We start from the raw sequence: 26,720 nt of genomic DNA, 5'->3' as shown, positions 1-26,720 counted from the left end.
ACAAAGCTAACAAGGTAAACGACTTCTTCTCAACCATAGGTTCTAATCTCGCCAATAAAATCCCACGTACCAATGCCCATGCCGGGGACTACCTAGATGGGAATTTCCCAAATTCCTTCTATCTTGCTCCAACTGAGCCCACGGAAGTCACCGAGATTATAAAGTCACTTAAAAATAACTCGGGGAATCTGTCTCATGTCCCACCATTATTGTACAAGAGAGTGGCCCATGTCCTCTCGCATACTATCTCATTGCTTTTTAACAAGTCACTAGAAGCTAGCACCTTCCCGAAACTACTAAAGACGGCAAGGGTTACACCAATACATAAAGGTGGTGACCCTACAGATTTAAACAACTATAGACCAATATCAAACTTACCATTGCTATCCAAAATCTTTGAGAAACTCGTGCACAGGAGACTATATTCATTTATAACGTCACAAAACATACTCAACCCCTGCCAATTTGGATTCAGGAAAAATAAAAGCACTAACGATGCAATTATAAAAATGCTAGATCTGCTTTACACAGCATTGGAAAATAAGGAATATCCACTAGGAATTTTTATTGACCTAAGAAAAGCTTTTGACACAGTAGACCACAGCATCCTACTCCACAAACTTGACCATTATGGTATAAGAGGCCATGCACTTGCATATTTCAAATCTTACCTTACTAATAGGTATCAGTATGTCACCATTAAAGACACAGTATCAACAACACAGCCACTTGATACTGGAGTTCCACAGGGAAGTGTCCTTGGTCCCCTGCTCTTCCTCATATACATCAATGATCTTCCAAACGTATCTCGACACCTGAACCCCATTCTCTTTGCTGACGACACGACTTATGTCATCTCTCACCCTAATCTTGCCACCCTCAACACCATTGTTAATGAGGAGCTGATCAAAATATCGACTTGGATGACAGCCAATAAACTTACGCTTAACGTTGACGAAACCTACTACATTATGTTTGGTAGCAGAGCAGGAGATGCGCAAATTAACATTAAGATCGACAACACTCTAATTACCAGGCATAATGAGGGCAAATTCCGAGGCCTATACCTCGACAACAACCTGAACTTCAGCACCCATATCCAACACATAACCAAAAAAGTATCCAAAACGGTTGGGATCCTCTCCAAGATACGATACTACATGCCGCAAACTGCCCTTCTCACACTATACCACTCACTTATATATCCACACCTCACCTATGCTATCTGTGCTTGGGGTTCAACTGCAGCAACACACCTAAAGCCAATAATAACCCAACAAAAAGCCGCAGTAAGAATAATCACTAAATCCCATCCCTGGCAACACACCCCCCCACTCTTCATAGATCTAAACTTACTCCCTGTTCAGTACATCCACACTTACTACTGTGCAATCTACATCTACTGGACCTTAAATTCCAATATTAACCTTGACCTAAAACGCTTTCTTGATAGTTGTGACAGAATCCACAGGCACAACACCAGACACAAATATCTCTGACATTCCCCGTGTCCGACTAAACCTTTACAAAAATTCAATGTATGTCAAAGGCCCTAAAATCTGGAACACCCTACCTGAAAATTCCAAAACTGCAGACACATTCATCACCTTCAAAACTACCATCAGAAAACATCTTATCTCCCTGATACACCCTGTCAACTAATACGAATACCACCTGGTGGTTCACACTTACGCTCACTCACCCATTTGACCATAAACAGAAATATCAATCTCAATCTCAAAATAATGAATCTTAACTAGTCAAAAGTTGGCCTGTGATACTCCAATACTGAAACTATGTATAGTGCCAAAACAAAAGCATTCACATTGCTAAACTCACAACTAGTATTTAGTCACTTAGCCATAATACCAACTTATCTCATAATTCTGTAACATTTTAAACCTAAGATTTAATATAAGTCTGCCCGAAATGCCTAGCCATGCTAGGCGTTCTAGTGGTACACTCTGTAATTATTATTTTACTACATGTAAACCACACAATAACCAAATTCTGTAAACTCAGCATTGTAATACTTATAGAGAATAAAATTTGAATTTGAATTTGAATCATACAGGTATTTTCGTATAAACATGGACTCGCTTTTCATAGGTTGACTCGCGAGTCGTAGTTCGTCCGGGACGCGTACCCACGGCGTGAGCCAGGGCAGCAGCCAGTCTGGCATTGTTTACCAGTGAGTGAAGGTCCCCTCACGTGCTCCAGCGAAATATTTCATAATATTCCATTTATTTTAGTGCTTGCAAGTACTAAAGCTACCATGGCTCCAAAGAAAGCTCCTAGTGCCAAGCCTGTGGTAAAGGTGAGAAATACGATTGAATTTAAGAAAACCATCATTGAACAATATGAAAGTGGTACAAGTGTGGCCGAACTGTCCAGGATGTATAAGAAACCCTACACAACCTTATGTTCCATAGTGGCCAAGAAAAATGAAATGGATGCTGTTGTTGCAAAGGGAGTAACTATGCTGACAAAAATGAGATCACCAGTACTGGAAGAGGTTGAGAAATTATTATTGGTGTGGATAAATGAGAAACAATTAGCAGGAGATACTCTTATGACTTCGTTTATTTGTGAAAAGGCTAGGCAGTTGCATGAAGATTTGGTAAAGAAATTGCCTGCAAATAGTGGTGAAGTGAGTGAATTTAAGGCCAGCAAAGGCTGGTTTGAGAGATTTAAGAACCGTACTGGCATACACAGTGTGGTAAGGCATGGTGAGGCTGCCAGTTTGGACCACAAGGCGGCTGAAAAATATGTGCATGAATTCCAGGAGTACATAAACAGTGAAGGACTGAAACCTGAACAAGTGTTCAATTGTGACGAAACAGGCCTCTTTTGGAAGAAAATGCCAAAGAGGACCTTCATTACACAAGAGGAAAAGGCAATGCCAGGACATAAGCCTATGAAAGACAGGCTGACGCTGATGTTTTGCGCTAATGCTAGTGGGGATTTCAAAGTGAAGCCATTACTAGTGTACCATTCTGAAAATCCCAGTGTGTTCAGGAAAAACAATGTTATGAAGAGTAAATTGTGTGTGTTTTGGAAATCTAATAGTAAGGCATGGGTCACGAGGGAAATTTTCGTCGAGTGGTTCAGTGAAGTGTTTGGCCCTAGTGTGAAGGAGTATCTCCTGGAAAAGAAATTGGATCTCAAGTGCCTGCTAGTAATGGACAATGCACCTGCTCATCCTCCAAACTTGGATGACCTAATTTTCGAGGAGTTTGGGTTCATCACAGTAAAGTTCTTGCCCCCGAATACCACTCCTCTCCTCCAACCCATGGACCAGCAGGTTATTGCAAACTTTAAAAAACTCTACACAAAAGCAATGTTTCACAGGTGCTTGACTGTGACCACAGACACTCACTTGACCCTAAGGGAATTTTGGAGAGAACAATTCAGCATCCTCCACTGCATAACCCTTATAGGTATGGCTTGGGAGGGAGTGACTACCAGGACTTTGAACTCTGCCTGGAGAAAATTGTGGCCAGATTGTGTCGACAAGAGGGATTTTGAAGAATTTGGGACTGACCCTAATGTGCCTATGTCTGTTGTAAAATCAGTTGTGGGACTGGGGAGTTCCATGGGGTTGGATGTGAGTTTGGAGGATGTGGAAGAATTGGTGGAAGACCACAATGAAGAGCTCACCACTGAGGAGCTACAAGAGCTTCAGCAGGAAGAGCAACACATTGCAGCTCAGAATCTTGCTGCAGAGGAGGAGGAAGAGAGATGGAAGAAGGTGCCTTCTTCAGAAATTAAAGAGATTTTTACTATGTGGGGTAAGATGGAAAGCTTTATGGAGAAACATCACCCTAACAAGGTTGTTGAAAGCCAGGTTGGCAACATGTACAGTGACAAAGTCTTGGGCCATTTTAGGGAAGTGTTAAAGAGACGCCAGAAACAGAGCTCTCTCCTCAGTTATTTTGTGAGACAGGACTCCAGTGACTCTCAAGGTGGTCCTAGTGGCATTAAGAAACAGAGAAGAGAAGCAACCCCAGAAAAGCAAATGGTACCTGAGGTGTTGCTGGAAGGGGATTCCCCTTCCAAACTATAAACAATCCACTCTCTCTCCTCCTCTAGTCTCCCATACACTAAGAAGAATCTCCAATAAAGGTAAGTGTTATGCTGTTAATGTTTCATTCATCATTTCCCATTGTATTGTTTATGTACTACATGCATATTTCATGTTAAAAATTTTTTTGTTTTAATACTTCTGGGTGTCAGGAACGGATTAATTGTATTTACATTATTTCTTATGGGGAAAATTGATTCGTAAATCATAAATTTCGTTAATAGTAACGGCTCCTGGAGCGGATTAATTACGAACAACGAGGGACCACTGTATTAGTGTCAGAACAAAGATTAGCTATGAAATCACAAGAACTACTACAAATTGTAATTACCAGAACATAAAAAATTATACAAATTGAAAAAATGAGAAAAAAAGATATATCGGCAACACTTCTGCAAGCGGCAGCACTTCATGTTGCCGCCAGGTGAGCGACAAGTGCTTGAAGAATTCACCTAAATGGTCAACTACTCGTAATGAACAATGTTCTCCTATGAACAAAGATGTACTTCCCTTTTTTTTTTTTTTTGCATCATCACTTAGTTTTCAAATTGAAGCATTGTCTGTCTGTGGTTTGCAGTTTTTTTGTCTTTCCGTGTTGCTTAATTTGGCTGTCATTGAAAATTTTCAGTACTAACAAAAACATTTGTTGTATATTGCTTTCATTAACTAAATTCTGAATCTCGATTCACTGAGTCATTGGACTCTGAAATGCTAAGTACATTTCTTCCTCACAATGAATATGGTCAGGTTAGATAGGGCAAAAATAGTAATAATAAAGTGTGACAGACACAACACAAAGGGTTGAAGCAGAACTGATGTAGTCATGTTGGACCATGGTTGTCATGTTATGCGACTACCATCACACCAGGATATCTGCCTGGTACATAATCTAGATTGGTCTGCCGAGCGGAGGACCACCCACCTGTCTTCTGTCTACTAACCAGAAGGCAGGAATTCTCACTTAATGGTTTTTATTGTCTTTCTTTTTTTGTTGATGCTCTTGTTAATTATGTAAATACTTGGCTAAGTTTCACAAATCGTTATTTTGCAAAAAAAAAAAAAAAAAAAAAAAAAAAAAAAAAAAAAAAAAAAAAAAAAAAATTTGGAGTCAAATTTAGTTAAAATTGCCAAATAAAATTGCCAATTGACAAATAATAGGCTCTGAAGATTACCAAAAACACTAAATTTAGGATGTAACTCACAAAGTTGGCAACACTGCTAATGTTCATATGGTTAGCCTATGTATACAACACAATACCTCCACTATGTGTCTTCTCCCACCCGAGCCCAGTCAAGCTAGCCAATACTGTAAATACCGAATTACAGAAAATATCTACCTGGATGAGTACTAACAAACTTACACTAAACATTGACAAAACCTACTTCATTCAGTTTGGTAACAGAGCTACAGATGTCCCTCTTAACATAATGATAAACGGATCACCTATCACAAAGCTAACAGAGGGAAAATTCTTAGGAATCCACCTTGATAATAGACTCAAATTTCATACACATATACAACAAATTTCTAAGAAAATTTCCAAGACTGTAGGCATACTATCGAAGATACGGTACTATGCTCCACAGTCAGCCCTCCTGGCCCTATATCACTCTCTTATTTACCCCTATCTCACCTATGGAATTTGTGCATGGGGCTCAACAACAAGTATCCATCTCAGACCACTAATTACCCAACAAAAGGCTGCAGTTAGAATGATAACAAATTCTCACTACAGGCAGCACACTCCACCAATATTCAATACACTCAACCTACTCACCATACAAAACATCCATACTTATTACTGCACCTATTACATACATAGAACACTCAACTCTGATATTAACCCTCCCCTCAAACATCTCCTTGCCAACCTCAACAGAACACATGACCATAACACAAGGCACAGATCACTCTTTGATATTCCTCGTGTCCATCTCACGCTATGCAAAAACTCAATGCACATAAAAGGCCCTAAAATCTGGAATTCATTACCTGTTAATATAAAAGAAACACTACCTGTTTATAAATTCAAGTCTCTTCTCAAAGATCACTTACTCACCCAAAACCAAATAAATACTGAATAACTGAACCTTATAAATTGTATATCTTAAATGTTTCTCACAATTATATCACATAAATGTTAAACCTAAAACCCAATCTAACTTTATTATTTTTTAAATTCACTACCTAACAGAATACTCCATTCTACTGAATTTACAACAATGCATGCAACCATATGACCTGTCTTTGTAATACTCACTTGTGCTTTATAGTAATCAGTTTACATTAATGTTTTTCACTGATTTCATCATTGCTTAGTTAATCTTAAGTTAATTTTAAGCCAGCCCGTAATGCTATGCATAGTATAAGTGGCTTTGGCATGCTGCTCTTATCTGTATTTTTTTTTTTTTGTACCTCTGTAAGTGTGCTCAAATTATAAATAAATAAATAAATAAATAAATAAATAAATGTCAGCAATATATTGTTTACAAAAGTTATACACAACAGTGTAAACACACACACATCCAATTACTTCTTTTCTACTTTCCTAACATATGTGCTAATATATATAGGAACTGGTCATGTTGCTAGAACTGTTGCAGTCTGTGGAAGTTTCTGAAGCATGGCTCCATACACACAGGTGTTTTACATTACCTTCACATAAATCATATATCCCTGTGCTTTACTGGGTGTCTAGATGTGTGTGCACAGACATAACATCTCTTCTGAGCCCATTTCTTGTCAGCAGAAAATGTAGTTAGAAAGTGATCAGTATACTTCAAACAAGAGGGTACTTGGTGATCAGTTTGGTGGCACATGTGTTGTGCAGGTATTGTGACTTGGTATTTCTATTATTTGTCTGATGACAGACAAATGGAAGTGGGTATGTGGCAATCTGTTGCCTGTCTTGATCTGGTACATATTGTATGCCTTCATCATTGTCAACAAGATAGGAGAAAAGCTTCATGTACCACTAGTACTCCTCCAGACATAATTGGCAAACCCTATCTGCATGTCACACTTGTCCACCAAACACGTTATTCGTGTAATATGTAATAGACCTTGGTCTTGCTGTGAGTTTGTTGGCGTGTATTCACCTTTCCTGTGTCTTTCATTTTGTACTCGTGGATGGATATCAAAAATGTTACAACACATTTGTCATGCCTCTGAAATGCCATGATTTCATCAGCATGAAACACCTGCACTTCACCAGTACTGATGCCTGCATTGAAGTTGGGCATATATATTTGTGTGCTCTGCACTCTTCTGGCTGCACTGACCCTAGAGGTAGATTGCTGTGGGTCACTGGGTATTTCAACAAACAGTGGACCCTCAGTTATCAGCTGTAATCCATTCCAGAAGCTCAGCCTAAAACCGAAATGGTCGAAAACCGAAATAATATTTCCCATAAGAATTAATGTAAATACAATTAATCCGTTCCAAACGCCCAAAAATATTCACAAAAAAAATCATTTTTTTAAAGATGAATTATAGTTTTACATACACTAAACAATGAGAACTAAATAAAATAAATACATGAACAGTTAAATCAGTATTGCATACCTTTATTGAAGACTCTTCTTGGCTTAAGGAAGATAGAGAGGAGGAGAAAGGCTTGAGTGTCACTGTATCCCTGCAACTCGCTCCACTTTGCACACTTGTCCTTAGTCACTGAAGAAAGCACATTCTCCCCTCTCTCTCCCTCCTCTGAAGCAATTTCCTCAGCTGTGGTCTGTTGCTGTTCCAGGTGAAGGTCTTGCAGCTGTGCCCTCTACCACCATCACTACTGCCCTCTACCACCATCACTACTGCCCTCTACCACCATCACTACCACCCTCTACCACCATAACAACCACTACCACCCTCTTCCACCATCACTCCCACCCTCTACCACCATCACTCCCACCCTCTACCACCATCACTCCCACCCTCTACCACCATCACTCCCACCCTCTACCACCATCATAACCACTACTGTCCTCTACCACCATCACTACCACCCTCTACCACCATGACTCCCACCCTCTACCACCATGACTCCCACCCTCTACCACCAAGACTCCCACCCGCTACCACCATGACTCCCACCCTCTACCACCATGACTCCCACCCTCTACCACCATGACTCCCACCCTCTACCACCATGACTCCCACCCTCTACCACCATGACTCCCACCCTCTACCACCATGACTCCCACCCTCTACCACCATGACTCCCACCCTCTACCACCATGACTCCCACCCTCTACCACCATGACTCCCACCCTCTACCACCATGACTCCCACCCTCTACCACCATGACTCCCACCCTCTACCACCATGACTCCCACCCACTACCACCATGACTCCCACCCTCTACCACCATGACTCCCACCCTCTACCACCATGACTCCCACCCTCTACCACCATCACTCCCACCCTCTACCACCATCACTCCCTCCCTCTACCACCATCACTCCCACCCTCGACCCCCATCACTCCCACCCTCTACCACCATCACTCCCACCCTCTACCACCATCACTCCCACCCTCTACCACCATCACTCCCACTCTACTACCATCACTCCCACCCTCTACCACCATCACTACCACCCTCTACCATCATCACAACCACTACCATCCTCTACCACCATCACTACCACCCTCTACCACCACCACTCTTGTACTTTGCTACAATTTCTTTCTTAAATTCCATTGTGTTTCTCACTTTCTTTAGCAAAGGAACTTTACTTGGAACTTTCTTTGGGGCCATGGTTACTTTGCACTTAATAAATAACAACCAAAAACAATGGATTATAGCGAAATGTTTGGATGAATGAGCAGAAGCTTCCTCACTCACTCAGAGACACGGCCAGACTGACGTGCGAGCACCTAGCAGCGGTGGGTTGACGGTCCCACATGGCCGATAAGTGAAATAATGGCCTATAACCGAAAGCCGAAAAACCGGCCGATAACTGAGTTTGCTGATAAACTGAACAGCCGATAACCGAGGTTCCACTGTAGTTTATGGTGACTCGAGTGTCACTTTCAGTCAATATACATTCAAACCCAAAGAATTCATCCACAGAATCAGTATCATTGTTGGAGCTTTTACTGTGGAATAATACATGATGAATTCATCTGGGAGTGTGAGTATTGTATCTGTGCTGCATGGTGGACAATGGAATCCTAAAATGATATTCACATAATGCACCGTTGGCCGCAGTTTTTTGTATAGTGTGCATACTGATTGGGCAGATCCATTTCTTGTAGCTAGGACTACCAGGCCTCTCGTGCTAAAATTTATTCATAGATCTTCGTAAGTGACACTGCCTTCAGTAATGTAAGTCTACAGATGAGACAGTGAAAGGGTTGAGCTGGATGAATTCACATTTATAAAAGATACATGAAAATTTAAATGTTGTAAAGACCTTTTATGAGGATAATGAGGCTCAGGTTAGGGTGTGTAGGAGAGAGGGAGATTACTTCCTGGTAAAAGTAAGTCATAGACAGGGATGTGTAATGTCACCATGGTTGTTTAATATGTTTATAGATGGGGTTGTAAAAGAAGTAAATGCTAGGATGTTTGGGGGAGGGGTGGGATTAAATTATAGGGAATCAAATACAAAATGGGAGTTGACAGTTACTTTTTGCTGATGATACTGTGCTTATGGGAGATTCTAAAGAAAAGTTGCAGAGGTTAGTGGACGTGTTTGGGAGGGTGTTTAAAGGTAGAAGGTTGAAAGTGAACATAGATTAGAGTAAGGTGATGAGGGTATCAAACAGTTTAGATGAAGAAAAACTGGATATCACATTGGAGAGAGGGAGTATGGAAGAAGTGAATGTGTTCAGATATTTGGGAGTTGACTTGTCAGCAGATGGGTTTATGAAGGATGAGTTTAATCATAGAATTGATGAAGGAAAAAAGGGGAGTGGTGCATTGAGGTATCTGTAGAGACATAAAACGTTATCCATGGAGGCAAAGAAGGGAATGTATGAAAGTATAGTGGTACCAACACTTATATGGGTGTGAAGCTTGGGTTGCAAATGCTGCAGCAAGGAGGCGGCTGGAGGCAGTGGAGATGCCCTGTCTAAGGGCAGTGTGTGGTGTAAATATTATGCAGAGAATTTGGAGTGTGGAAATTAGGAGGTGTGGAATTACTAAAAGTATTAGTCAGAGGGCTGAAGAGGGGTTGTTGAGGTGGTTTGGCCATTTAGAGAGAATGGATTAGCATAGAATGACTTGGAGAGCGTATAAATCTGTAGGGAAAGGAAGGCAGGGTAGGGGTCATCCTCATAAAGGTTGGAGGGAGGGGGTAAAGGAGGTTTTGTAAGCAAGGGGCTTGGACTTCCAGCAAGCATGTATGAGCATGTTAGATAGGAGTGAATGGAGACAAATGATTTTTGGGACCCAATGAGCTATTGGAGTGTGAGTAGGGTAATATTTAGTGAAGGAATTCAGTGAAACTGGTTAGCTGGACTTGAGTCCTGGAAATGGGAAGTACAATGCCTGCACTTTAACCCTTTCAGGGTCCGTCCCGTAGATCTACGGCTTTACGTTCAGGGTCCAAACTGTAGATCTACGCCAAAATTCTAGCGCCGTCAAATTTAGCATGAGAAGGCTGGTAGGCCTACATCTAAGAGAATGGGTCTGGGTAGTCAGTGTGCACACCATAGAAAAAATCTGGACGCCCACATGGCATTGTGGGAACGCCGGCAAAGTAGCTTTGTTCATAGTGCCTGGCGGCAAGATGCTCTCACTCCCCACTCACTCTCTGGGGGAATTCTGACTCTCCTCTTCACAACTTACAGTTCTAAGACTGATGGAAGTGGAGCTGAAGACGAATTCTATGGTTTTGAACCATATGGTACCATTGTACCATATGGTACAATGGTGCCATGTCATACAATGGTATCATATGGTACAATGGTATATGGTACCATATGGTACAATGTACGTATAGTACATTGTACCATATAGTACATTGTACTATATGGTACAGGGTACAGGGACCCTAATGGAAATAAATCTGTCTGACTTTTTTGGGTTATCCTAGGTTCTCCAAACATATGCTGCTAAGTATGATATTCTATGTAACTTTATTTGTGTATAACTAAATAAACTTACTTATGATGCCACATGCACTTGAGTAAGTTTATTCAGGTGTACAGAAATACAATTACATAGATTATCATACATAGTAGCATATGTATAAAATCCTAGGATAACGCAAAAAAGTCAGGGTGAACAATTTCTATAGTTATCCCTGTATCTGTACCATATGGTACCCTGCACCATATGGTACCCTGCACCATATTGTACCCTGCACCATATTGTACCCTGCACCATATTGTACCCTGCACCATATGGTACCCTGCACCATGTGGTACCCTGTACCATATGGTACCCTGCACCATATGTTATCCTGTACTGCATGGTACCCTTTACAATATAGTACAATGTACCATATGGTACCCTGTAACATATACCGTGTACCATATGGTCAATAGGTATTGGTGGCATGAGACACCAGCCAAGACTGAGTGGCGACGCAAGCTAGCTACTGACTCCACAGTTTCCGAGACCAAGTGCTATGTCATCCACCTCAAGGAACACGTAAAGTTCCTGTACACTTGTAAATATATAATAGAACATTACTAATATACAACATTTTTGCATATTTTTGTTGTAAACAACTATTGTAACCAAAATAATAATGAAAATATTAGTGTGTTGAATACAACAGTACCATATGGTACCTCTGTATGTGTGCTCAAATTGTAAATAAAAAAAAAAAAAAATGAACCATATGGTATCATTGTACTGTATGGTACAATGTACCATATGGTACCATTGCATCATGTACCATATGGTACCATTACACCATATGGTACCATAAGGTACCATTGCACCATATGGTACCATTGTATCATATGGTACCATTGTACCAAATGGTGCCATTCTACCATGTGGTACCATTGTATCATATGGTACCATTGTATCATGTGCCATTGTGCCATATTGTACCATATGGTACCATTGTATCATATGATGCTATTGTTGTTGAGAAATGGCATTACCAACTAAGTTTAAACAGTGAACACTTAACTTAAAGACAACTCATCGCCTGCACAGCCGCCCCTGCAGACGAGATCTAGAAGCTGTCGAAACCATCTCACAACGGGCTGTCAAGAAATATAATTTGTAAGATTATAAATTACCCCTAGGGGGTGTTATGTCAGCATTTCATTCACTGATGGCTGACAACTTACTTGTTTGGACTCAAAAGTCCACACCTTACTGCCAACTATAGGTTGATTACAAACTCCTTGCGACTCAAGAACTGCACAGTCCCCCGTTCTACAAGAAATTCGTAACATACCTTGCTCTTGTAGCGTGAGCTATGGTGTTCTTCACACCTTCGACAGGTATCGGTGACTTGATAGAAGCTGAAGTGTCCTTGGATGTCCACGTCTTCCATTGTCTATGAAACGCACACTGGTACACTATGTTCCACAAGATTTGTCTTTATTGTTCACAATGTTATCACTGAAGAAGCTGATCACACTTCTCTTAAGTGTTTATTGTGTTTTATGAGACACTTTGTTCACACTAACGCACAGATCGTTGTTCTTTGTTGGTTATCCTGGCGTCAGTGTCACACTCAGTAGAGTCAAAAGTAATCTGAAGACGCCACAGCGCCCCATGCCGTCACTGCCCCTTGCACAAAAAAAAGCTGACCTAGTACTTTTTTGCTTCCTTGCCACTTCCTCGATGAAGCAAAGCAGAAGGTTTGATTCTTGCTGTCTTAAGCATAGACAACAATGTCCACTATCTTTACTATGGTAACGAAGTGGGAGCAGGATTTTCCTTAATTGTCCTGCTAAAGTAAGAGATGTACTGTCTCTTATTAAAATACACTCTGCAACACTGGACTGCAAGGAGCAATGGTCGGTTGACCACAGGTCGCATACTCGTACGGCATCTGTGATCAATTACTCACTGTAGCAGTAAACAAGACGCTTGCCCCTTCTGAGAGGTCTGGGCCCCTCAGGGCTGAAAGGGGCTGAAGGGGGCTGATACCCCCCTCCTGGAGAAAATTTCTCCACAATTGTACCATATGGTACCATTGCACCCTATGGTACCATTGTACCATATAGTACTATATGGTACCATTGTACCAAATGGTGCCATTCTACCATGTGGTACCATTGTATCATATGGTACCATTGTATCATGTGCCATTGTACCATTTTGTACCATACAGCACCATTGTACCATATGGTACTGTTGTATTCAACACAATAACCGCACTAATATTTTCATCATTTTGTTTACAATAAACTTGTAAACAAGTTTTGTAAGCAATATAATGATAAATTAGTGCAGTTATTGTGTTGAATACAATGAGTGTACACTTATACAATATACATTATATTGGTCTCACAGGCCACAAATGTTATTAGAAAAAGAAAAAAATTAGAAAAGAAAAGAAAAAAGTATAAAAAATAAAATAAAAAAATGGGATTTTGCGGAAGTCACTGATGTTGCCGCCACCCGGTCATTTTGGGTCAACTTCCCACCGCTGTATCTCGGTAAGTACTGATCAGAAAAAACTTTTTTTTGTCTTATTACCTTCACAAAAATATACTCTTTAATTCTGTAAGATTTTTTTTTTTTTTTTTTTTTTTTTTTTTTTTTTTTTTTTTTTTCTTGGACACTGGAGCACCACTTCAGATTTTGGCCTTGGACCCTGAAGGGGTTAAAGGAGGGGTTTGGGATATTGGCAGTTTGAAAGGACTGTTATTTCTAAACTGTCATATCTGAGCACCTCTGCAAAGATAATGATTATGTATGAGTGAGGTGAAAGTGTTGAATGATGATGAAAGTATTTTTTCTTTTTGGGTCTCCCTGCCTTGGTGGGAGACAACCGATGTGTTCAAACTAATCGTCCTTCGTCTGGGACGGGTATTCACGCTCTGAGCCGCCTGGGCCTGCCTTCCCAGCCAGTGTGCCATTGTTTACCAGTGAGCGACGGTCCCCTCACTTGCTCCTACAAAATATTTCATAATATTCCATTGATTTTAGTGCTTGCAAGTGCTAAATAAGCTACCATGGCTCCAAAGAAAGCTTCTAGTGCCAGCCCTTTGGTAAAGAATGAGAAACACATATAAATATGAAAGTTTGTAGAAAAATACAAAGGTGGTGGTGGTAGAGTGGAGGCAGTTGTGATAGTGGTTGATGGTGGTAGAAGGTAGTAGTGATGGTGGTAACAGTTGTAATAGTGGTAGAAGATGCTAGTGATGGTGGTAGAGGGTTCTTTCTTTAGTGATTCAGCGATTCTACCAACTCCTCAAATGTTGTTGGAGTTATATAGGGCTACAGAAAACACTGCTGCCTCAGCTGCTGCTTCACCACCATTATGGACGGCTTACTCTCAGTTGCCCTTATATACCCAACAACAACACAACACAACACAACACCTCTCGTGACATATACGTAATGACTTATTTTATTCATTCTAGAGTATATTCCATGTTTCTATGTTATTAATATTGTTTACTATGTCATATTAGTTGAATTGTGATAGATAAATAAACCGTAGAGTTGATATTAGTGTCATATTCTCCAACAATAAATTTGGCATCCCTCCCTCACACAAACAAGTCTCCAATAAGAACATAGGAAAGGAGGAACACTGCAGTAGGCCTGCTGGCCCATACTAGGCCAGTCCTTCACAAATCCAACCCACTAACAAAACAAATGCTACCCAAGCAATAAGCTCAGGTGCAAGTCCGGCTCAAATCCAACCCCTCTCACTCGTGTATTTATCCAACCTAAATTTGAAACTACCCAATGTTTTAGCTTCGATCACCCTACTAGGCAGACCGTTCCACTCATCAACTACCCCTATTACCAATGTTCATTTATACATTTTATTAATGCTTTACATTTATTTGGCATTTTTTTTCTGCATGTAAATCTATATTTATGCTAGGGAAGTGACCCCTGAAGTGACGAGTCCTTAAGGAGGGGGATTCCCCTTCCAAACAATAACCTCTCTTCCCTCTCTCCTCCTTCCATTCATCAACAACAGCCTTCAATAAAGGTAACTTATGTTGAATGTTCATTCTTTTGTGCATGTAAATCTATCTTTTGGGTAAAAAAAAAATTGTTGTTGATACTTCTGGGTGTCTGGAACAAATTAATTAGATTTGCATTATTTCTTATGAGGAAAATTGATTCGAAAATAGTCTATTTTGATAATAGTCCCACTTCCAGGAACGGATTGAGGATGATAATTGAGGGACCACTGTATTTTGTTCAGGGATTATTTTAGTTATCTCTGCCCATCTTCGCAGCCGTTGGCAGCAATGGTGGTTGGACATGCACCATAACAAATTGCACTCTGTAAACTGCTTTTAGGTTTGTGGCCATCTTACCACCATTGCCGTACTCAGGAGACTGTGCTCTCCCGTCTCCGCATCGGCTATACCCCCTTTACCCATGGATATCATGGAACAACACCCTATTCCTCTGTGAGGTTTGTCAGGTCCCTATTTCGGTTCTTTACTTTCTTGTGGATTGTCTGGTTTACCAGTGAGCTTGCAGGATTTACCTCCACCATTGCTGCCACCCTACTGCTCTTACCTTATCTTCACTTTTTGCAGATAGCCTTTGATTTATGATCACTTTTTTACTTTTTGTCAGCAACTGCTTTACTGTATGAACTTTGACACACAGTCCTTAGAATCCCTTCCAGCCCTTTTCTCCCCTCACCTCTGATTCCCTCTCCATGTAGCTGTTTATAGTCCTGACACTATTTTCTGCCCCCACAGTGCTGCATGACCCTTGTTGGTTTAGCGCTTTATTTGATTATAATCTGGATGTGAATTGTCTCATCCAAAAGAGGTACAAGTTCTGCTGGTGAAGTCGGAAAGAAAATTAAGTGAGAAACTGTTTATTTAAAATAAGGAAGGTTATTGTGATGCTGAATGGTGGTGCACATGTCAGATAGCATTAGTGTTTAGTGTTAGAGAATCAATGATTTGTTTAATTCAAGACAGTGATGTGAAGGTAAGATCTTAATGAGTAATCCTCAGTGTGACACAGTGAAAAGAATGAGAATTGGTCACTACAGCTGAATAAAACATGAAGATTACAAAATATGTGGATAATGAAACGAAAAGAAAGGTGTTCCATTTGATTGTCTTATTATCAGGGAATAAGCCTTGACATAGTATAAAACAGTATACAGTGGACCCCCAGTTCCCGATGTTACCGGTATCCGATAAATTCGGTTGCCGATGCATTTGATCGAAAAAAATTTGCCTCGCTTCCCGATACAAAACCCGGTATGCGATACGATTCGTATGAGACGTGTCCACTTGTGGCCTGAACTTCCCCGTGTGTATCAGTGTTTACAAGCCAGCCAGTGTGCGCGCATCTAAGGATACATTCGGTACATTCCATATTATCCATATTATCACTGTTTTTGGTGCTTGTTTCTGCAAAATAAGTCACCATGGGCCCCAAGAAAGCTCCTAGTGCCAACCCTTCGAGACCAAGGGTGCTAATGACTGTTGAAATGAAGAAAGAGATAATTGCAAAGTACGAAAGTGGAGTGCGTGTGTCGGAGCTGGTCAGGTTGTATAGTATACCCCAATCAACCATCTCTACTATAGTGAGCAGGAAAACGGCAATCAAGGAAGCTGTTCTTGCAAAAGGTGCAACTGTGATTACGAAACAGCGACCGCAAGTGTTAGAAAATGTTGAGAGACTGTTATTGGTGTGGATAAATGAAAAACAGATAGCAGGAGATAGCATCTCTCAAGCAATCATTTGTGAAAAGGGTGATGAAAATCACCCTCACACAGCTATTGCAAGCCATGCTAGTGACTATTACACTGACAATGTTGTGAAACACTTTAGGAAAGTCATAAAGGAACGAGAGGTACAGGCCTCTATGGTCCTAGTGGCATTAAAAGAAGGGAAGTAACCCCAGAAAAGGACTTGCTACCTCAAGTCCTAATGGAAGGGGATTCCCCTTCTAAACACTAAGACCATCCACACACTCCCCTCCTCCCATCCCATCAATCATCACCAGATCTTCAATAAAGGTAAGTGTCATGTAACTGTGCATGTCTTCTTCAGTTTGTGTGTATTAAAATTAATATTTCATGTGGTAAAAATTTTTTTTTTCAAACTTTTGGGTGTCTTGCACGGATTAATTTGATTTCCATTATTTCTTATGGGGAAAATTGATTCACTTTCCGATAATTTTGGTTTACGATGAGCTCTCAGGAACGGATTAATATCGTGAACCGGGGGTCCACTGTACAAGTTAGATGGAAAGCCTGAAAATGAGGGTACATTTTCTTCTAGATGGTTGAACTGCTTAAGAATGCAGAGTGGGCTACATAAAGTAAAATTCTCTGGGAAAAGTGCCTTTACCAGCCATGCTTCTTCAAGGGGGGCTCCTTGGCATGGTGAAGAGGCTCTTGGTCTGAGGAATTAGACCTGTTGGTCTCCTTCCTGAGACCGAACCTCATTACCCCCCAATCCCCTCTTCCCTATCCCATCCTCCCTTTTTCCTTTCCTCCTCCTCCTCCCCACCCCTCCCTTTTGCCCTTCCTCTTTTTGGCCTTTGGGATTTTTCCCACAGTCACGCTAGTTCCTAGGTAGGGGAAAGGGTACTGGGGTCCATCCCATTCCATTGAGGTTCTTGGCGGTGGTGTAGTTTGCCGTGGAATCTGGATCGCCTGGGGATGAACCAATCCCTCTCTGGCCTCCTGGGGGGTGGCTTTGGGTGTTTTTCGGGCAACGGGTGTATCTCTGGAGGCTGCCTTTCGGATTCCAGGGGTGGTGGCCAAAGGAGATATGCTTTGTGGCGGATATCCGGCCACCCTCTCTTTTGTCCACCGAGGTAGCTCGGCAGATGTGAGGTTGCTATCCCGGATTGCTGGTTTATTGGCATAAAGGGTAGGGTATGGCACGGGTTCCATGCTGCATCTGCGCTACTTGCGATTCCGAGGTCGTCTTGGGCGCGGAGGGAGATTTCTGGCCCTTTTATTCCTCCTAGGAACTATCCCTCCCCGGTCCTCCCTTTTTTTATTTTTTTTTTTATTTTTGTTTTCTTCGTTCTCTTTTTTTTTATATTAAAAACAAGAAGAAAGAAGTAACCTAACCATGGAGGACCCAATCCATGACCCCGCTACCTCCAGGCCCCTTCTTGTTACCGTACCCCGTTCTGACCCCGCCTCGTCTTTTGAGCACTCTTCGGACACTCCTAAGGCCCCTGTACCTCTTGCTGGTGCTGTTTCATCACCCGCTTCAGGTGCCGGGGTTTCGACTAATTCCTTTGATTTGTCTGACCTCCGCTCTCCTTTGACTATGCTTCCAGCCTCTCCCTCTATGGTGCGGCAATTTTTGAATCGCCAGCCCATCCCACGTCGGACCAACTCTGGTCCCACTCATAAACGCCAATGACAATTGCCCAATGATACTACTTTGCCACCTCCTCGTTCTACTCAGAAAAGACCGATACGTCGTGCTCTCCCTTTTCGCAATGTGGCTTGATTAACTTTTGACAACTGTGAACTCCCATCCTCTGTTTATGTAGCAGGACATCATTTACACGTTTGAAAGGTGATCCCTACACCGCAACAGTGTAGAAACTGCTGGCAATTTGGTCACCCTGCAAAATATTGCAGGTCTATAGCCGAATGCCCAGTCTGTGGTGCTGATGACCATTCTAATAGGTCTAGTAGTCGACCTCCCTCTTGCCTTAATTGTCATGAGGCTCACCCATCTTACTCTCGCCATTGCCATGTATTCTTAAATGAGCGAGAAATCCGTTGCCTCAAAGAAGCTGAAGGTCTCCCTTATTCTATGGCAGTTTCTCAACTGCGCCTCCAAGGGAGACTGCCCCGTATTTCTTATTCTCATGTTTCTAAACATCCCCCCACTTCTGCGGTCCCATCTTCTGCAACTTCCTCTGTGGTTACCCCTCCCATAATCACTTCTGTCTCTAATTCTTTTGCTGTCCTGGGCTCAGAAGTCCTTACTTCAACACCTCAGTCTGTTCTTACTTTTTCATGTTCTCCCCCGCAAGCCCCGGTATCAACAAGACCTCGTACGACACCACCTTCCAATCGTCCCTCTACTTCTCAGAAGTCCAAAAAATCTCCATTGCTCAAATCTCCTTGAACCCCTCCTTCACTTCTTCCACCTCCAAATTTTACCTTTCCGGTCTCTGTACCTGGTTCTTTCCCTCTTACTGGCTCTGTTACAAGTATGGAGGTTCACCCTCCTCCTCGTGCTGTGCCTTCCTCCTCTGTCCCCTACCCAGTTTCTTCCTCTTCTGCCACCTCCTAGGTTTCTGCCTCTTCAGTCCCATCCCACACTTCTCCAGTTTCTTCCACCCTTTCGTCCACCCTACTGTGGTACAATCCATTATGGTTCCAATCTTTACTCACCCTCCTCCTTCCTTCTCCAATATTGTCTCCCATGTGACGTCTTTGAATTCCGAAACACTTGAAGCTATCTCTGAGTACACCTACCATCCGACTTACAACCGAGTTCGGTTCCGAGAAACCGGTCGTAAGTCGAAATGGCCGTAAGTCGAACTTTACTACTGAATATCAACAAAACATTTTTGTAATGACTTTATTTTGTTTTATTTTGGTATTTCATGTTTTACTTTACTTTTTATGTTGTTAGTACTGTATTTTATACTGTAAGGTATAGGATAAACACTGTGTACAACACAAATAGTTGTTTATTTCCCAGAAATTTGGCATAAAAAACACGGTCGTAAGTCGAGCAGGTCGTAAGTCGAATGGTAGGTGTATATTGCAGAGACCAAACCATCAATGGACTCTGATCCACCCCCTGTTCCTTCTCTTTCCTCTCCTCCATCTGCGCAACTCCTTTCTTCGCAGTGCACCGTTCCTTCGCTGCTTGAACGTTTTCCGCTACCGCCACATGTGGACTTTTCTAACCCCTCTAGTCCGTAGGTACCCTTACGTGCGAATTTTTGGTATCTTTATCGTTGCCAATCATGGCCTATTTACAGTGGAATATACGTGGCCTCGGGTAATCGGGGTGAGCGTCAGATGTTGCTCTTCAAGTTTTCCTCTGTTGGCGTTTGCTTACAAGAACCAAAATTACACTCTGCTGTTATCTATCCCATCTCAGGCTATAATTTATTGTATTCTTCGGATCCTTTTGGTGATGGGACCTTTAATGAAAATGCCCTTCTTATACGCATTGATATTCCGTATCATCAGCTATTTGTTCGTACTTCGCTGCATTACACAGCAGCCCGTATCCACTTGCATAGGTGGTATACGCTCTGTTCTTTGTACCTCTCTCCTCCTCGAGCATTATCTATCCCGGATGTTGCTTCTCTTGTTTCGTCCTTACTGCCATCACTTCTGTTACTTGGCGATTTTAATGCCCATCATTTCCTCTGGGGGGTTTCACTGTGATTCCCGTGGCATTCAGTTGGAGGCTTTTCTTGCTTCCCACCCTCTCCATGTTTTAAATACAGGTACTCCAACCCATTTTGATCCTCATACTTATACTCTCTCTTGCATTGATCTCTCAGTCTGCTCTTCCTCTACCGCACTAGACTTCACCTGGTCTGTTCTCTCGGACTTACATGACAGCGATCATTTTCCGGTCATTCTTACTTCTCCTTCATATTCACCACCTCTGCGTAGCCCACGCTGGCAATTTGATCAGGCAAATTGGGACCTTTACTCACAACTAACTGCTTTTAGTGAGGTTCCTTCTTCGTCCTCTATTGATGAGCTTTTACACCTCTTCTTGTTCTCAGTTTTAACTGCAGCTTCTCATTCTATACCCCAAACCTTGGGCAGGCATTCTCGGAAGTGCATGCCTTGGTGGTCTCCTGCTTGTGCTCGTGCAGTACGTTTGAAACGGCCTGCGTGGGGCAGGTACCGGTACAATAGAACCGCTGAGAGACTTCTTTAGTTTAAGCAGTAGCGTGCGGTCGCTCACTGTGTCATTACAGGACATGATGCCTCCCACTATCGTCCCATTGCTCTTACCAGTGCAGTTTGCAAAGTGATGGAACGTCTGATAAATCGACGTTTAATATGGTATTTAGAGACACACAACAGTCTCTCCACTAGTCAATATGCCTTTCATAAGGACCGTTTTGCCACAGACCCCTTACTACGCTTGGATACGTATGTTCGTAATGCCTTTGCAAATAACCACTCGGTTATTGCCATATTTTTTGACCTTGAGAAGGCATATGACACAACTTGGAGGTATAATATTGTGGCCCAAGCCCACTTCTTAGGCCTCTGAGGCAATCTATCATCCTTCCTTAAGAACTTTTTAACTGACAGACATTTCCGTGTTCAGGTTAATAATGTGCTCTCCCCGGACTTTGTCCAGGCTGAAGGTGTCCCCCAGGGATGTGTTCTGAGCACAACACTTTATCTCCTTTCTATAAATGATTTGGCCTCTAGCCTTCCATCCAATATTTTGGTCATCACTCTACTGCTTGTGCAGGCGCTGACTGTCACCTCATTACAGTTTCTCTCCAGCATGCGGTCGACCGTGTTTCTAATTGGGCCACCACGCATGGGTTTAAATTTTCCAGTACCAAAACTCACCAAATTACTTTCACTAGACGCTCTGTCATCTCCGATCATCCTTTGTACCTTTATGGCTCAAGTATCCCTGAACGTATAGTCAGGTTTTTAGGCCTTCTCTTTGTAGGTTATCCTGGAAACCTCACATTATCTCTCTGAAGGCAACTTGTCACAGCCGGCCAAACCTTCTTAAAACCCTTGCTCATCTTTCATGGGGAGCTGATCGTCGAACTCTCCTTCACCTACATTCAGCCCTCATTTTATCGAAACTCGATTATGGTGACCAGATCTATTCAGCGGCCTCTCCTGCTACTCTCTAGCCTTGATTCCATCCATTATCAGAGATTACGTTTATGCCTTGGTGCTTTTCGCTCTTCTCCTGTTGAGAGCCTCTATGCAGAAGCGAATGTTCCATCCTTGTCCGATCGCCGTGATGCCCATTGCCTTCACTACTGTGTACGCTTTCATGATCTCCGCAATCCTTCCATTTATAGAATAGTCACCGATATTAGTAGATATTCTTTATTTGTTCACCGCCCCTGTTTGCTCCGTCCCTTTTCTCTTCGCCTACATTTGCCCTTCAGTTGCCACCTTTCTATGTTCATGTAGCATCTCACTTTTCCCTACCCCCCTGGGAAGTTCCAGATGTTTGAGTCTGTTCTTTCTCACTGCCTTGCTCAAAATCCCAACTGCCTATGGTAGCTTCCCGCTCTCTTTTTCTTGACCACTTCCACTCTTTCTCATGCCATCGCAGTGTACACAGATGGCTCTAAGTCTTCTGACGGTGTCGGATTTGCAGCAGTGTTTCCGGACAGCGTCGTGCGAGGACATTTACTATCTTCGGCTAGCATTTTTACTGCTGAATTGTATGCCATTCTTGCAGCACTTATCCATATTGCATCTTTGCCTGTGTCATCATGTGTGGTTGTTTCAGACTCCCTTAGTGCTTTACAGGCTATACAAAAGTTTGATACACCTCACCCCCTAGTTCTCCGTATCCAACTTTAGTTACACCGTATCTCTACCAAGCATAAAGATATTGCTTTTTGTTGGGTCCCTGGTCATGTTGACTTGCAGGGCAATGAACAGGCAGACACTGCTGTGCGGTTAGCAGTACATGACCTTCCAGTTTCATATAGAGGTGTTCCATTCATGGACTATTTTGCTGTTATAGCTACCCACCTTCACACCCATTGGCAACAACGTTGGTCTGCTCTGCTCAATAACAAACTTCGTTCTGTTAAACCGAGTATGGGTTACTGGTCGTCTTCTTGTCATCAGTGTCGAGATTGGGAGACTACTCTCTCTCCCGCCTTCGCATTGGCCACACTCGTCTTACTCATGGATATCTCGTGGAGAGGCGCCCTGCTCCTCTCTGTGAGACTTGTCACATTCCAATATTGGTCAGCCACATTCTGTTAGACTGCCCACTCTATCAACGAGCATGCAGAATTTACCTCCAATGTCATCTTCGCTCTGCTGCTCTCTCTTTACCTTCCCTTCTTGCTGATGGACCCACCTTTCATCCGGACTCTCTCATTGACTTTTTGACAACAACTGACTTACTACACAAACTCTGATGATGATGCCTTTAGCACTCCCCTCAGTCCTTTCTACCTCGGTCTCTTGCTACTCTCTACCCCCGTACTATCCCCTGCCCCGCTGTTTTCTGTAACCTACTTATCATCCCTCCCCCCTTTTGCCGCCCAATACCCTTGCTTCCTTCCCTGCCCTGCAGCGCTGTATAGCCCTTATTTTTTAGCACTTTTTGATTATAATAATAATTGCCAGCCATGATGGTGCAGAAAAGTTCCCAGCCGAGCTGATGAAATTTATTTCTGAAAGGGGCTATACACCAGAGCAAGCGTATAATGCCAACGAGACAATTATTCTGGAAAAAGATGCCATCTAGAATTTACATCAGCAAGCAAGAGGGAAGCATTGCTAATTTCATGGCTGTGAAAGATCCTTCCAGCTTGCTGCTGTGATCTTAGTGTAGCCGATGCTTATTTATCACCTCGAGAATCCCTGTGCTTTAAAAGGTAGAGACAAAAGCACGTTGACAGCATGTGTGACTAAGGCTTTCTTAATTAAGTGGTTCAGGTATTATTTTATCCCTGAAGTTAGGTTGTACTTGTTATTGAATAATCTTGCATTTGGTGTTCTCCTCCTTGATTATTATCATAGGCATCCTCAACTGGAGAATGTGGAGCTAGATGTGAAGATTGTCTTTTTACCCCAAAATATAACACCCTTGATACAACAACTAGATCAAGGAGTTATTAAAACATTTAAGTGCCACTACACACACATGGTCATGTAGAAACTAGTGGCAGCAATGGATGACACTTCCTGGAGTGCCAGAGTTCTGGTACAAATTTAGCACTGGAGATCCAATAGCCTATGTTAGATTTGCATGGGATCAAGTTCCCAAGTCAGCAATAAATGCAGGCTGGAGAAAAGTTTGGCGTAATGTGGTAAATAATTTTACAGGATTTCCCTCAGTAGAGTCAGATTCAGGAAACTGTTGATCTGGCAAGGAGAGTACCAGGTGAAGGATCTGAAGATATACACCCAGAGGACATAAATGAACTCCAAGATGATGAAGATGAACAAACTACATAGGAACTGTTGCAGGAATTTAATTCCCAAATCATTTCATTTTACAGTGTATTATCATTGATAATGTTAGGTAAGAAAAACTATCAGTTTTCGATTCACTGTGAAATGAAAAAATATTTGTTTGGCTTTTGTGGGGGTGTGAGGAATGCAACCCATGTGTTGTTCAGTTTAAGTTGCAGAAATCATTTTTAGTTTGATTTTTGTGAACTGTGGCCATTGACTGTATTTTTATTAGTCCATGAGTAAATACACTGTTCCAGTCCAAAGACTTGTTCCTGAATGATCAAAGGACTATCTATTTATACATTCATAAATATTGTTAACTGGTAAGTGGTCAGTAATGTACATCTCAGTCAGTGGGATCAGTGTCATTCCATAGATCTACTCATAATTCATAGCTCCCTCAAATTTGCTGTTAGTGGGGAAAGTTTTTAGCCTAGACATAAGAGAATGGGTCTGTGTTTTGGTTGTTTACAGCCTAAAAAGTTGCCCTTTGGTTGTTTACAGTATAAAAAATTGCCCTGCTCCACACAATGTATGATGGGAACATCTAACCTCTGACCATGACTATAGGTCAAAATAGCATTTTTAGGGTGGTTTTATTAGCTTTTTTTGTGGTGCCAATAGATAAATAGGTTTAATTAAGATGGAAAATGCCCAGAAAGGCATTAATGCAGCACAAACAGCTGATTTTAGATGATATTCTTAGAAGGGTTAGGCCCCCTACCCCCTCCCCAATCAGTTTTATGGGTTTTTACCAGGTCTGCTGCATTTATTGGGATGACTACACCATGACCAAACATTCTTGGCTATAGTTTATTAGCCATGAAATGGGGAGAACATTGGTTTTTTGGTGTATGATGATGAATTCAAAATGGAGAGCAAGTGTTATTTAAGAGAGGCCAGAGGAAGTAATTAATGAAGAAAAGGAATTTGTTGAAAATAGTGTACAACTGGTTAAATTACTGACTTTTGCATGTTTAATATGGTTGGTCTGATGGTTGAATCGACAGTTTTTTGCAACCATTGGGTAGTGCGGAAGGCAAAAGTAGCCATGAGTTGGGTTGGTTTGATCACAGAGATCAAACTAGACCTCGAGGTGGGGAAACTTTTTAAGTAAAATGTTTCCTGACGTGTAACCTGCACCTGCGTAATTTCATAAGTACAGCATTACATTACATTTTGCACTTTGGCATCATTACTTCTACAAAAAGATTCTCTTATCATTTTAGAAGATAGTTATTTTTATTTTTTCAAAAGGCATCACAGAAGGGGGCTTTTAATTTGGGGTCTGTTAATGGTTTAAAGGTTTAACATCATCCTGAATTTGATGTCAGATTTGAATATGTAACAATATTAAAAAAATTTAATATATCAGTTGAACCTTATACTACCAGCTTATTCAGTGGCTACCTCCCAGTTGTAATCTAATCCATGTGTTCTTGTACAAAAAAATTATTCGTGCTGAATTTTCACAAAAATGTAAATTACATGTTACAATCTGTACTGTAGTGTGTAAGTATATACTAATCTGCCTGTAATGCCATATATAACAAGGGGGGCTTTAAAATGTATACAGTTTGTAGTTTGTAATTCCAGAGCCAGCTTCTAGAAAATAAAATTTGAATCACTTTGAGAATTTGTATTGCGGTCATATTAAAACCGTGTTTTTCAAGTGAACTATTTTTAAGATAAGACGTCTTAATATAAGATAAAAATATATCTTCTTTTAAAGATAGATGTATTTATTCAATGAATTAAGAGTGTGATTACTTCCCATAGGCCATATTTTGAGCTGAAATCAGCAGTGAACCAGCAGCTTGAGGCCCAGAAGCAACAGGTGCGACAGTTAGAGGAGAGTGTTGCTAGAGCCAAGGTGACCTATGCTCAAGCACTCTCCAACCTGGAGACCATCTCTGATGAAATTCATCGTGTAAGTTGACGAGTACTCTTCAAGTGGGTTCATGCCAATGTTTTATATAGTAATCCTTCTAGGTTATTAAATACTGACATTTCTCACAATTTTACTATGAATTTCCTCCCCAAAATATCAAACATTGAAGGTTTTGTTGGTCATTCACATGTGCAATATTCAGGTATAATTTTTCCTATATTTTTCACTGAGTGCAGTAGTATATTATATGACTATTCAGTACATATATGGTATGATTGTATTTTGTTGGAAAAAATAAGTTGTGGTTATTGCACAGTATTATGAGATTTATTTTGACCAAATGCATTTATATTCAGTGTATGATCATTTCTTGTTTATGGGGGTATGCTCTTATTTTATGAAATCAAGAATTACTGATTTTTTCATTTAGGATGTAGCAAGGTGTTAGTATATAGTTTGAAGTACTGTACAGGGTTAATTTTTTAATTTTTCTCAGTTTTCATTAA

General features: G+C 41.5%; 1 protein-coding gene across 4 annotated transcripts in view; it reads left to right on the top strand.

The window, feature by feature from the left end:
- Window positions 1–26,720, top strand: part of LOC128692877 (angiomotin) — a 144,999-nt gene that overhangs the window by 69,508 nt on the left and 48,771 nt on the right. For all 4 annotated transcript variants that reach the window (XM_070092164.1, XM_070092162.1, XM_070092165.1 and 1 more), the window contains one exon: window positions 26,103–26,253. In XM_070092164.1, coding sequence (XP_069948265.1) covers window positions 26,103–26,253 — 151 coding nt within the window. The remainder of the gene's footprint in view (window positions 1–26,102; window positions 26,254–26,720) is intronic.

The sequence above is a fragment of the Cherax quadricarinatus genome, chromosome 38 (genome assembly GCF_038502225.1).
Source record: "Cherax quadricarinatus isolate ZL_2023a chromosome 38, ASM3850222v1, whole genome shotgun sequence".
In the NCBI taxonomy this organism is placed as follows: Eukaryota; Metazoa; Arthropoda; class Malacostraca; order Decapoda; family Parastacidae; genus Cherax; species Cherax quadricarinatus.
This window is presented reverse-complemented; position numbering and strand designations above follow the sequence as displayed.